Source organism: Pistacia vera, unplaced genomic scaffold, assembly GCF_008641045.1.
Source record: "Pistacia vera cultivar Batoury unplaced genomic scaffold, PisVer_v2 Contig952, whole genome shotgun sequence".
NCBI classification, from domain to species: Eukaryota; Viridiplantae; Streptophyta; class Magnoliopsida; order Sapindales; family Anacardiaceae; genus Pistacia; species Pistacia vera.
The window spans coordinates 219,322-233,617 of NW_022196837.1; the positions used below are offsets into that span (position 1 = coordinate 219,322).

Sequence of the window (14,296 nt, forward strand, 5' to 3'; positions counted from 1 at the left end):
ATACTTTTAGTATTCAATTGAATTGTGCAGTATCAATGAAACGCTAGCCTCCTTTTTTTTATTATTATTTCTTTGGATTGTTTAACATGGTATCAGAGCAAAATTTCATGAGACGAGGCTTAATCTTAAACATAGCTTGCGCAGATCCAACTGATATTTCGTTGGTATTCGTTCAATTTCGGCAATCTAGTATTTCGTTGGTATTCGTTCAATTTCGACAATCTAGTATTTCGTTTTCCTTTCTTTTGCATTCTGGTTTTCTTTGTTGTTTGAATATGGCTACTGAAAGAGACGATTCGCTTCAGTCTGTAAGTGTGAGGTTAGATGACAAGAATTATTCGTATTGGAGTTATGTGATGAGAAATTTTCTTAAGGGTAAAAAGATGTGGGGATATGTTAGTGGAACTTCTGTGAAACCTAAGAATACTGATGAGGGTTATGATGCTTTGATAGATGCCTGGGAAGCAAACAATGCAAAAATTATTACTTGGATTAACATTTGTTGGGCATCCATAGGTACACAATTAGCAAAGTATGAGACAGCAAAGGAGGTTTGGGATCATCTACAAAGGTTATTACTCAGTCAAATTTTGCAAAGCAGTATCAATTGGAGAATGACATACGAGCTCTTCAGCAGAGAATATGAGGTTCATGAGTTTTATTGCTATGACAGTCTTTGGGATCAATTAGCTCTTACAGAATTGCAGAATAAAGGCATGTGGTGCCTATCTTGCTCATAGGGAACAGCAACGGTTGGTATAATTTTTAACAGCACTTCGCAGTGATTTGAAGGACTAGAGGTTCAATTTTGCATCGTTCTCCAATGCCTTCGTTGACTCAGTTGTCAGTGAGTTGAAATATGTCTTACGTCTCATTCTGAAAAGGGAATTCTTTCTGCTTCTACTTCTAATCCTTCTGGTGAGCAGTACCTTTGAACCAGTCTTTAATAATCAGAATAAACCTACACAAGGGTTGCCTTCGACGAGTGCAGTTTTGTAAGCAAAAAGGTCATGGAAGGCTTAGTGTCCTAAGTTGAGGCAGCAGATCAATAGCTCAGCAAAATCAAGCTTGGAAGCCTGGAAACCAGTCACAATCTAATGCTATAGACCACCTCAAGGTTACAAACCACCACAGTCTAATACTGAAGCAGTAGTTTCATCAGGTCCTTTCACAGCTAGTACTCTGGCTGAGCAATTTCAAAAGTTCTTCCTTACAGCCACAAGCTATGTTTGCTTCTTTCCGTAGGTCAGTTACCTCATAATTCTTCAGGTATATCACATTCTGTATGGGTTTTGGATTCTGGTGCTTCACATTATGTCTCCAGATTCTTCATCTTTGCTTTGTGTCTCCTTCGTCTCTATCTTGTCATGACTGCTGATGGCACTCCTATGCCTTTAGCAGGTATTGGTTCTGATGTCACACCTACTGTCTCTCTCTAATGTTTATCATATTCCAAAACTTACATTAAAGCTTGGTTCTGTTGGTCAGTTATGTGATTCTGGTAATTAGTCACCTTTTCCTCTTCTTCTTGTTATGTGCAGGATCTACAGTCTCAGAAGCTGGTTGGGATAGGCCGTAGGAAGGGGGGACTATATATTTGGATGAGAAAAGTGCCAGTTGCTGCTGCTACTAGTGCTGATGCTACCGCTACTAGTGTTGATTTGTCTTCTTTTCGTTTGAGTCTTCTTCTTCTAGTTTTTATTTATGGCATTCTTGTTTAGGTCATGTTTCGTCTTCTCGTTTGAGATTTTTGGCATCACAGGGGCTTAGGAAATTTGCAAACTTGTGATATTTCTGATTGTAGTGGATGTAAACTAGCAAAATTTTCAGCTTTACCTTTAATCGAAGTATTTCTGTTTCTTCTTCTCCATTTGATTTGATTCATTTGATGTAGGGGACTTCTCTTGTTGCCACAAAAGGAGGGTCTCGATATTGGTTTCTTTTATTGATGATCATACTCGTTATGTTGGGTTATTTAATGAAACATCGTTCTGAATTCTTGAGATATATGCAGCCTGAGCTCTTGTCAAAACTCAACATTCTGCTATTATCAATGTTTTAGGTGTGATTTGGGTGGGGAATACACCTCTAATAAATTTTGTGAGTTGCTTGCATTAGATGGAACTGTTCACCAAACCTCGTGTACAGATACTCTTGAGCAAAAATGTGTTGCTAAAGAAAACATAGGCACATTGTTGAAACTGCTCGTTTCTCTTATTGTCTGCCTCTGTTCCTAGTGGGTTTTGGGGCGAAGCTGTCTTACTGCTGTAGGTTTGTTAATACAATTCCATCTTCATATTTCAGGTTTTTTCTTTCAAAAAGTTGTATGGGTATGCCCCTGATTATTCTTCCTTTAAGTTTTTGGTTGTACTTGTTTCGTTCTTCGTCCTCATGTAGAACGCAGCAAGTTGTCTCTCGATCTGCTATGTGTCTTTCTTGGTTATGGTGAAGGTTAAAAAGGGGTACGGTATTTGATCCAATCACTCAGAAACTTTATGTGTCTCGTCATGTTGTTTTTCTTGAGCATACCTTTCTTTTCTATTCCATCCACTACTCATACCTTGACTAGATCTGATCTAATTCGTATAGATCCTTTTTCTGAGGATTCTGATAGTTTGTCATCTCAGGTTCCTAGTACTATCATTGCAGGTACTGACATTTTACTCTCCAGCAACCTGAAGCTCCCTCTCTCCTATGGTCACTCAAGCTTGTCTGAGATTGTGGATCCAACTCTACGTCAATCCATACGCATTCGTAAGTCCACAAAGTTACCAAATTCTATTCTTGTTATTCTTCATCTTTTGCTTCTTTTTTTAGCTTCATTCATTGTTCTCTGAGCCCTCTTCCTATAAAGAGGCAATTCTTGATCTCTTTGGTAGCAAACTATGATGAGAAACTTTCTGCTTTGCATAGAAAGGTACTTGGGATTTGGTTCCTCTACCTCCTAGTAAGACGTTGTGGTTATCGTTGGGTGTATAAGATCAAGACTAATTTGATGGATCTATTGAGCGATACAAAGCTAGGTTGGTTGCAAAAGGGTACTCTCACAGTATGGTTGGATTATGAGGAGACATTTGCTCCTGTTGCAAAAATGACTACTATTCGTAATCTTATTGCAGTAACTTCGATTTGTCAGTGGCATTCTCTAACTTGATGTTAAAAATGCCTTCTTGAATGGAGATCTTCAAGAAGAAGTTATATGGCGCCCCTCTTGGTGTTTCACATGATTCTGGGTATGGTGCAAGCTGAAGAAAGCGTTATATGGTCTTAAACAAGCACCTCGTGCTGGTTTGAGAATTTTCTATTGTGGTCTCTTCCCTTGGATTTGCTTCTAGTAGTCATGATTCTGTTCTTTTTGTTAAGTGCACGATGCAGGTCGTATCATTCTGTCTTTAAGTTGATGACTGATTATTACTGTTGAGATATTGATGGTATTTCAATTTTGAAGACAGAGTTAGCTCAACAGTTTGAAATGAAGGATTTGGGTTCTCTACGATATTTTGGGTTGAGGTAGCCTACTCACATAGAGGTTATTTCTTCTCAGTCGAAATATGTTGCAAATATTCTTGAGTGGGCTAGACTTACTGATAATAAGACTGTCGATACTCGATTGAGGTTAATGCAAAGTTCTTCTTCTGATGGTTACCTTTGTCAGATCCTACTTATACCGTACTCTTGTTGGGAGTTTGGTATCCACTATTTACTCGTCCAGATATTGCATATGCTATTAATGTTGTTAGTCAGTTTGTTGCTTCTCTACAACAGTTCATTGGGCAGCTGCTCTTCGTATTTTGCGGTATTTCGGGGTACAGTCTTTCAGGTCTTTACTTCCATCCACCTCTCCTGGAGTGCGTGCATACTCTGATGCTGATCATGGCAGTGATCCCACGGATTGCAAGTCTGTTACTGGTTTCGTATCTTTGGGTGATTTATTTCTTGGAAGAGCAAGAAACAATCATTGTTTCTCAATTTCAACTGAAGTAGAATATCGTGCTATGACATCTACTACCAAAGAGATTGTTTGGTTACATTGGTTACTTGCAGATAGGGCGTTCCTTTTTCTCATCCCACTCTATGTATTGTGACAACCAGAGTTCTATTTAGATGCTCACAATCGGTTTTTCATGAACGAACTAAGCACATTGAGATCGATTGTACCTTACTCGTCATCATCTCAAGCATGGCACCATACCTGCCCTTTTTTTCTTTCTTTGCAGATTGCAGATTTCTTACAAAGTCGCATTTTATTTCCGTTCGTTTTCTAATTGGACAACTCTCGATGCTTGTAGCCGCCGCATTGTGAGGTTGAGGGAGATGTTAAGAAATAGGGGTATCTTGTTTTATTGTTTATTAAGGGTAGATTTGTCTTTTCATTTTTCATTGTTAGATATATATATCTTTGTATTTAGGTTAAATCATACTTTTAGTATTCAAGAATTGTGCAGTATCAATGAAACCCTAACTCCTCTTTTTTTATTATTTCTTTGGATTGTTTAACAGTTTTCTCAACTTTCAACCATGTTATGATCATTTTGATGTCCATAGGTGGGGAAGTTTTCATGTCCTGGGTTGAACTTCATATAATATCCACATTTCCTAAAAAAAAGATCCATGAAACAACAAAAAATTGAACTTGGTTTGGCCTCTTTTCATGTCACAAATGAGAATTCCAATTCCCATACTATTTCCTCAGAAAAAAATGCAAGCCCCCTCAATCGATAATTCTCAGGATTTTGTGTTCTGTCATATTAGGTTATCTTTTGTCGTTCATGTAGGCGGAATCGGTTTATTTTATTGTACGTTAGCTTGTTGGAAATGCAAAAGAAGTTCTAAAAAACAAAGGTCTTCAACGCTAACATTTTCTGTTTTCACAATCGTTTCCACTTTTAAACCGTGGTTTGGTCCCCACAAATGAAAACATGATCGTTTTTAAGAAAAATCTAGGTCTTCTTTGGATTCTAATTCCCCAAACTCTCCTTGGAAACACGTTGTATCATTTGCCTGCGACTTGTCATCGGATTTTGAATAAAATCACAAGGCGAGCGGAGTTTGAGTACATGTTGAGGAACAGAAAGAGATGGGCTACCCTCATTTGTTCTTAGTGTCGTGTTATTTTCTCGGAGTCACTGTTTTTGGGTTCTTGTTTGTGCAGTTTGTCTTTGTTCCCTGGAATGGAATTCGGAAGCTATGGATGGTCTGAATTATCGAGAAAGCGGTTGGTTCATTATTTGAAGTGTTAATTCAGGTACACCGGCGAATCTGTGTTTGATCTCTCCACACTTTTCAGCAGTGCTGGTGCTCTTTGTTGTTATGATGTAAGTTCTTCACTCCCCTTTATTCTCTCTGTAATATTTTTATTTTCGAAATTTAATGATTGATATGATATCATATTTTCCGTATTTTTTACTTAAATTATATAAAGATTTAATATATTTGTCCATGAAAGATATTTTACTGATAATAAAGTAATTAATTTGTTTCTGAAAGGATGATCAATTGTCAGTTTTGTATTCTCTCAAAAAGAGAAAAAACAAAAACAAAAACAAACCAAATTTTGTCGTCGAAGGTGTTTAAATACTTTCTGAAGAATAAGATATATTATCAATTACTTTATGAACTATAGTAATATAAAATCATGAAAATTCGATCGATTTTTCTACTTACCTTTATAAACGTTCGTATTGAAGCATTATATATAGTCAGCGGTGAAGCAACTTTATGAATTTGGATTCTTGATTCATTTTAGAACAAGTTGTTGGATAATTAGTGGCGCACCCAACGCCACTGCCTACATACTGGATTCTCTGTAACCATTTTAGAAGCTTTCTGGCAAAAGCTATGTATGGTTAGATTAGTGGCGAATCCAATTTAAGTGACTATTTGCCCATGGGGCATGAGGTCATGCCATAATAATCAGTGGAAAGTTCACAGTATAACTGTTTTAATATTAAAAGAACTGTTTAAACTAGTAAATTAAGTAATGACAACATATAGTTTCTCTCTATACGAAAATTTTGAAGTTTTTCACTTGCAGATCGGAAGTCAACGACTAAACATTGACTTTACAAAACTGCAAAAGCAAAGACATCGAAGTGACTTTTGGCCTATAGTCTAGAAAACCTGTATATCTGAGAATTTTTAGTTAAACATGCATACACTAAGAATTTTGAAAAATTACAAGTAAAAGCTTTTCAAGATAAGCTTATTACATGATATGCTTATGGTAAATATCATAATAAAAATATTAGTTGCATAATACCTCTATATTCAATGGAACGGATCTTATTATATAAATTTTTGACCCTTAATATGGGATGAGATCTTTGAATTAATTTTTTTACAACAATTCTCAAACCACATGGGATGAGATCGTTAACTGTATGTAAAAATAGATCTATTCAAAACATGTAGGTCTTACTTGTGTTTCTTTATATAAGGAGAGATCTAACTATTCAATCTGTGCAGGTATCTCCCACCTTATACATCATTTTTTACCAAGAAGATATCAAGAAAAGGATTCAGAAAATTGCAAACCGAAAGAAAATGAAAAGAAGGGTTTTGTGGAGAGTCTGATATTGTCACAACTTTCCTATTTAGTCATGGGAATCATCATAATCTGCATCACTGAGAGAGACAAAATTAAGAACGACCCCCTCAACTTCAATGTGTTAAACATCACATTAGAAGTTATGAGGTGAGATTAATTATTAATTTCTCTTTGTTGATTATCAATCTAGGCAAAAAATTCTAAAAGAAAATTATATGTTTATTGTGTAGTGCATATGGGAATGTTGGGTTCTCAACTGGGTACAGTTGTAAACGGCAACTGAAACCTGACAGCTCCTGCAAGGATACTTGGTATGGATTTGTTGGAAGATGGAGTACCGGAGAAAAATTAATGCTCATTATAATCATGTTCTTTGGAAGGCTAAAGAAATTCAACATGAAAGGTGGTAAATCCTGGAAGCTCTCCTAGCTACTAGCAAGTCTTTAATTATCTGGTATAGATGTAATTTGCAACCGGGGAGCAACGTAGTGTAACCTTAAGTTATTGACTTCTAGCGTTATTATAATATAATGTAATGCAGCTTTTCAGCTTTTTCTTGTGTTGTAGTGCCCGGAGAAGAGATAATATAATGTAATTATTTAGCTTTTGGATAATGTAATGTAATTTATGGACTTCTGGTCTTATTTTATATAGTTTTTTGAGTCATCACAATGCTCTTGTTATTGCTGATAAATTATCAGAACTGATTTCAGAAGACAAAAGTTTGTGCCGAATTAGATTGGTAAAATGGTCACATATAAACTAGGTAAAGCATCAGCGGAAGCATAAATTGTCCTCTTGAAAAATAATCAGTGAGCACAAGCAAAAGCCAAAATCACAAAATAATTGAGTGACAAGGTGATAAAATTTGAAGTAGGCTTGACTGCTCATCCAATAAGGCCTTATTGAATTGGAGAATTACCCTCTCTTATAAACCAATAGGCTTGGGCATGCCTAGTCGGTGTGGGGCTCCAACACTCCCCCTCATGGTCAAGCCTATATGTTGGGTCATGCTTGTTATTAGAGATAGTTGTCGGCTCTAACTCCTCACCCACTGGTCAAGCACTCAGCTCAACTGAACCTGGGCTCTGATACCACGATAAAATTTGAAATGGGTCTGACTCCTCATCCAATAAGGCCTTATTGAATGGGAGGATAACCCCCTTTATAAACTAGTAGGCTTGAGCGTGCCTAGTTGGTTTGGTACTCCAATACAAGGGTCCGATTACATATTTATGGGAAATTAGAAAATCAAGTGTGTGCAGACCCCCCATGCGCATGGCTTCTTCCGTCTCACGTGATTGATTATGAACATCTAGTTTCTAATTTAATCATTACGTATAAAAATCTTATTGACCCAAAAATTATGGCTTTATTTTCGTAAATAATGATACATTATCCACTAAAAATAAAATCCATTAATATGATAAATACAGGGAAGGTTTAAGAGCACCACATTTTTTTACATAAACTATAACACAATTTATAAGTTATTGAATCAAATCAGTTGGTAATCAATACAACTTACATATTTAATGCACAATTCAAAATTTATGTTAAAATTTAGATGAATAAATCCCCAATAATGATTCTGATAAGTGATAAGTGACCTATTATAACTTAATTTATTAACTCCTAGTCTTATTATCTGTAGTTTTTGAGTTGCTTGTGTTGTAGTACTCGGAAAAGAGATAATTATTAATGTAGTTCGTTAGTTTTTGGATCACAGTAGTCTCTCAATGCTCAACCAATGAAGTCTAAATTTAGAGAAAATTAATGAAACTGCTTGCACAAGTAATAGAAAATAGTTCTCGGAAGTTGTATATGATTTACTTGAAGTTGATATCATTTCTTTATCTCATGAGATAGCATCATATGTGTATATAGGACTACAATATTTAAAAATTATTTAGAAATAAGCCCCGAAGAATTAAAAGAAATTATAGTTGTATTCATCGTAGATTTTTTTTTTTTTTTTTTTTTTAAGGTAAATTTTATAAAAGACAAAAAACTATACAGAATATAGAATATTTATTTTTGTCAAACTTATGAATTATGCGTGTGCACAATAGTTATGTATGCACACTTGTTGCCAATTTTTTTATTTAGCTTGTCTTATCTGTTGTGTGTGTGCACATCATTTCTTAGTCACACAGTTTGCCAGATATAAGTCTTGACGTGTTTCATCTCGAGTGTGTGTGCATAATGGTCTGTTCTCATACTCTCATTTAAAACTCTTTTGCAACCCGTCATAAGTTGCATGCCTGATAAAGAGAAAAAAATTGTGTTTATCTTTGTCTCTTGATATTTAGAATCTTTTTACATGCGTCTTATTTTCCTTAAGTCGGCCTAAGGAATAAAGTTATCTTTCCTAATTTGTTTTGTGGTCCAAACCAAAAAGAAGGAATACGTTCCTTCATTACAAGAAAACTAGCACTTTGCGTCTAGCAACATTAGACGCAGAAAGTTTCATTTAGACGCTGAGCCAATTTTAGCGTCTAAATTTGGTAGTCACCCCTTAGTTGCAGTAAGCTGGTCACAGATTCATAGCACGTATTTTGGTTTAGACGTGAAAAGTTTTTTTTTTTTTTTTTTTTTTTTTTTTTTGCGACTAGCCAAATAGTCGCTAAATGCTGGTCAAATTAGTCCCCCAACTTAGATGCTAAAAGTTCAAGGGTAATTTGGTAAATTGTATAGCGACTAATCAATTAGTTGCAAAATGTACATTTTAGTGTTTAATAATTTGTCGCAAATCCACAAAAATTAGACGCCAAAGGTGTAAGGGTAATTTCGTAAAAGATTTTTGCAACTATTTTCTTAGTCGACGAATGTATCTTTGGTGACCAAAATTTAGTGTTTAATTGTAAACTTTTTAGACGCTGAATGTAGAATCCAACGTTTTTTTTGACTATTTATTAGTGGCCAAATATATCTTTTGGTGACCAAAATTTAGTAGTTAATTATAGTTATTTTAGATGCTGAATGTGAAACCCAATAGGTTTTCGCAACTATTTTATTAGTGGCCGAATGTATCTTTTGGTGACCAAAATTTAGTAGTTTAATTATAGTCATTTTAGACGCTAAATGTAGAATCCAATTATGATAAATTACTGTTTGCTACTACAAAATTAGTTGCAAAAGTGCTTTTTTTTTTTTTTTTTTTTTTGAGAAAATAATTAGTGGCAAAAGCATTTTGTATTGACCTAGTTTAACATTCAACATCAACAAATAATCCATCACAATATAAAAATCTGAACACTAACATCAAATATCATATTTTCATACATATCATATTTTCATATATATATATATATATATTATTATATTATATATATATATATTAATATCCATACAACTGTTTATCTTATTTTCTTGTTGTTGGACTATGCCCTTAACTCTGCTTCTGCTCCTTCAAGTAAGATGAGCTTCTCCTTCAAGCATTATTGCACAAATGTATCCTTTTTTCCTACCATCAATTCAATGCATAATCAATACAAGCAAGAACTAAATTATTACAAATAAATTATATTATTCTGGGGTATACAATATGTAACAAAAACTTATAATAGCAATAGAAAAGAAAGACTACCCTCAAGTTCACAGAACGTACTGCAGCACCAACCAAAATCAAATTGATGGAGTAAAAAATCAAATATCTCACAGATTAACAATCTAAACTTCAATTCCTAGTTTAAAATTTTAAACTAAGTTAATTTCTTCTTTCATTCAGCCAAATGTGTTTTTTATAATACAACCTTGCTCATAAAGGCTATAAATATTTGAAAATCTCTGATGGAAAAATAGTCATCTCACCTATGCCAATAATCTTGGTTTTAATTCAAGGTCTGATTTTGGTCCCAATTTCTGTACTTTTGATTGTTCATCTGATACATTGCATACATCTTCATCTTTACTATTCACCATTGTTTAGCATGCTGTCCCTCGGTTTCAACTCTTCCTATTGTCACCTCATTAAATTCAATCCCTTCAAATTCAACCTACCTAAGTTAAATTTCTACATAAGTTTACCAATATCATAACTTTACCAGTGTTTGCAATGTAATTTTAGATAACCAATATCATAAATTTCTACATAAATGTATGAGAGGTAAAAAGATAGCAATGAACTAAAAAAAAATAGTGTCAAAAAACTCAGAACTAACCTTTATGTGAGCTGAGGCCTTGTCAGTTGTTGTGAAGACCGCAGAAGATTCAACAATATACTCAGCCCCATAATTGCGCCAAGGGATCTCAACCAGGTCCCTAGGTAGAGAGTGAAATGTTAGACCTTAAGTAGAATCAATTACTTATGTTTCCTGAGATGGGTGATGGAGTTAATTTACAATCCATAGAGTTAAACATTAGACCTTAAGTAGAACCCATAATAACTCCTAACTGTTATGGATATATATGCACACATATTTAATCAACATAGGTTTGAGGCATGAAGATTCATGGAAATCTTTATTGATTTCTCTAGTTAATTCCTAATTTGCAGAGTGCTTGGTTAATAAGAAAATGAGAAAAAAAAAAAAAAAGAGTTAAGAAAAAACAAGAAAGAGTTAAAATATATGAAGGGAATATCTTGGAGAAAATGATTGGGGATGTATTAATGATTAGTAGAATGCCTAATAATCCAACATAGAATCTCATATTTGTAATCTACACAAATTCATTAAAGCATCTATCACATTACACAATGCTCTGTCTCTCGGGCTTGTCCATCATTTTAAAACAAAGTAAATCAAAGGCAAATATAACAGGCCAGAAATATATATTAATAGACTCAGCTTGTGCATAATTGATTGCAGTAACAACATAGTTACAAAGAGCACAAACAGATCCAACAAAATCCTTGAAGCTACCAAAAGGCTTATAATTTTGTGATGCAATATAAAACCAAGATTACCTCCTCCTCCATATCCAGGTAACTTTTTCCTTTCTCCCTTTATAAATAAGCTCAAGAGTGCATATAGTGATACACCAGTCTTTCAAACAATCGAGAGAGCAAAAAGTTAGCCATAGTTTTGGTTATCAAAAGAAAAGATCTGAAAGATTTGAGTTTGAGAGCAAAGCAAATAGAAACAGATGTTGAAAATGGACTCTTAGGATGCAAGAAAGTTACAGGCCTTTGTGGCTAAAATACTGTACAATTACAGTGTGGGAACCTCTTGACCAAATTAATTTATTACAAACAGAAGTATTGCTGTAGATATAACTTAATTATTTGAAACATCTATATGGAACATACCACTTTTGCATCAATGATTTAAAATGCTAACAAATAAACCTCAATCACAAAGAAGTTCTATTTTAGATTTTGCATCAATGATTTAAAATGCTAACAAACAAATCCCAATTACAAAGAAGTTTTATTTTAGAAAATAATTTTATTACACGAAACTTTAATATTTCCTGCCTCCAATGAATCTTAATGATATAGGAAAATGCTTTTTAAGAATAATTTATATGCAAAATTTTGTTTTTAACATAGACAACCAGACCACAACTCAACAGCAAACTAAGTTCTTACTCTCTAACATGTCTACATTCATATGAATAGAACAAAAGTCAATCAAGTTGTCTTAAAAGAAAATTTGAGATGGCCCATCTCATTAAAACAACCACCATCATTCGCTTACCATCACCGTTGACAATGTACCACCCCACTGCCACTAATTACCAATACTACTCTCTACTGCCATGCTCTATCACTACAACTATGAACAATCACATCAACTTTTTCTTTTCATCATATCCACTTATCTGGGGACCAAATCACTCAAAGGTGTTGCAGAACTAAGCAATTCGGTTTTTTATGGATGTAATAGACTTATTTTTCTGACAATTGATAATAGCTAATAACCTCAAATTATGGTCAATCAATTTTAAAAGAGCTATAAATCATTGTAAGTTTTTCCTTGGTGAAAACTATTAGAATTCTATGGAGGCAGTGATTGAGATAAGGGAAACAATATCATTATCTGCAATTGGATCAATTGGTGGATGAAAGAGAGAGGCCGACAGTAGCAATAATATCAGCAATGGATAAAGGAGAGAGAATGCATCAATTAAATGACTTTTTCTGTAAGCCATGGCCCAGGAAAGCGAGTCATATAGTTAGAGAGACATGAACGATTGAATTCTTAAAGGAAAATTAGGGACAACAAAATTTGTTATTGCTCTTTCATAATCGAACTTATATACCATTCTTTTATAGAAAGAGTTAAAAGATGTTATTGTAACTATGCAACACAAATAAAATGTGTCACTTAACAAGTCGTATATAAGGAACCATAAATATCCGTTATTGCCAATAGGCAATTGACACTTCTTCACTGAAGCATGATTTTTCATGTCAATAACTAGCATGCAAGTACTATAATTATGAATGATGTTAACTCACCAATTGAGATATGTCAACATCAAACTAATACAAAAAGTACGTGTGAGAGAGAAAAAACATACGTAGCACATGGAGGCACATGTGGATCACTGCACCAGCCAGGTTTCTCTTCTGTAAACCTGAAAATAAATTCAAAATGCATCATGTCTTAGCAACTTACTTCTCCCCGTTGAAGTGTTCCACGCCAAGATCTTCATCCCAAATAAAAATATACTCATAAGCTGCAACAACGTCAGGATGCAAAAGCCTTTTTGCATACCACCTACCAATCATATGTGAAAATGAAAACTTAAATTGAAGATTTCTTGCATCAAAACCCTGACAATAAATCCAAGCAATTCAAGAATGGATGATCATGAAAACAAAACATATAAAAACAATGAGATGCTTATTCTATACTTTGGTAGCTCTCAAATTAAAGAAGCTAAAAGGTTGGAATTCAGTACTATGCAGAAGATCTTAAAATCTCACCATTTTGTTTGTCTCCTTGCACTAACATGGATTGCGCTCTTTGACCACTCAAATTCATCCCATTCACTTGTCCGACCATCATAGTGGAAAAGCAAAAGTTGGAAATCCTCATAAAACTATCAAAATTTATGTAACAAAAACCTCAGTATCTTTGAAGTAAAAATCAGTTAAGGTAGAAAAAAAGAATGAAAGTGTCCATTATATACACCTTTTTAACCATTCTATCAATATTTTGCCTCTAATTCAGACCAACTGTGATTATCAGCAAGTACTTCGGCTTTTTCTTCAGATCCCACAAATTTTAGAGCATGTACGTGGATCAATTCCGATAATCTAAAATGTTGATCCAACATGCACAATCAGTAAAGAGGTCAAACTTGAGGATTCTCTATTACTTCACACTTTTAGTAGAATGGAAATTTGATGCGCAAAATTTTTTTCAGACTATGAAAAAAGAAGTTTACCATCTTCATTGTTGGCCTTCTAGAAGATGAATGCAAGAGGCAGAGGCGTGCTGCACACATCATTATTTCCATTTCTTCCTTCTTGTAGTCTTCTCCCAAACTAAGATATCAAAAGTTAAAAAAAAAAATCAATTAAAAGAGAATATTATACCTAACCAGTGCGTGCATGTCCAACTAAGTCGTGTAAAACTAGCTTAGGGTTTGCAAACAAAGCAGAAAAATAGAGAGAAATGTGTTTGATTTTATTTACTTGATAACTAGATTCGTAAAGAAGAACTACAGTAAAGAACAACTTTACACTTTTATATAAAAAGACAAAGACGAAGAGTAAAGTAGTAAAGTAAAGCTCATTGTACAACTGATTTTGCTAAAGTCAAAAACGACACCGTCTTGCAGAATTACCTTTTT

General features: G+C 34.2%; 2 protein-coding genes across 4 annotated transcripts in view; one reads left to right on the forward strand and one right to left on the reverse strand.

Moving 5' to 3' along the window:
* The window catches only part of LOC116120958 (sodium transporter HKT1-like), a 40,624-nt gene extending 33,558 nt beyond the window's left edge, over positions 1 to 7,066 (forward strand). The window contains 3 exon segments of the mRNA XM_031406929.1: positions 6,466 to 6,501; positions 6,503 to 6,694; positions 6,778 to 7,066. Of these exon segments, the coding sequence (XP_031262789.1) occupies positions 6,466 to 6,501; positions 6,503 to 6,694; positions 6,778 to 6,976 (427 nt within the window). The 3' untranslated portion in view covers positions 6,977 to 7,066.
* Positions 7,067 to 9,895: 2,829 nt separating this feature from the next.
* On the reverse strand, positions 9,896 to 14,070 carry LOC116120961 (glyceraldehyde-3-phosphate dehydrogenase 1, cytosolic-like). Of its 3 annotated transcripts, XM_031406933.1 has the most exons (9): positions 14,040 to 14,070; positions 13,889 to 13,988; positions 13,633 to 13,757; positions 13,425 to 13,540; positions 13,114 to 13,215; positions 13,016 to 13,072; positions 11,457 to 11,535; positions 10,711 to 10,810; positions 9,896 to 10,013 (listed from the first exon to the last, which is right to left on the reverse strand). In XM_031406933.1, exons 4-9 carry the CDS (start codon positions 13,534 to 13,536, stop codon positions 9,981 to 9,983), a joined length of 483 nt encoding a protein of 160 aa, XP_031262793.1. In that variant the 5' UTR covers positions 13,537 to 13,540; positions 13,633 to 13,757; positions 13,889 to 13,988; positions 14,040 to 14,070; the 3' UTR covers positions 9,896 to 9,980. The 3 variants fall into 3 exon arrangements, with proteins under 3 accessions (XP_031262793.1, XP_031262795.1, XP_031262792.1); XM_031406935.1 differs by lacking the exon at positions 14,040 to 14,070 and having other exon boundaries at positions 13,114 to 13,174; positions 13,889 to 14,010; XM_031406932.1 differs by lacking the exon at positions 14,040 to 14,070 and having other exon boundaries at positions 13,889 to 14,010.
* Positions 14,071 to 14,296: the final 226 nt, after the last annotated feature.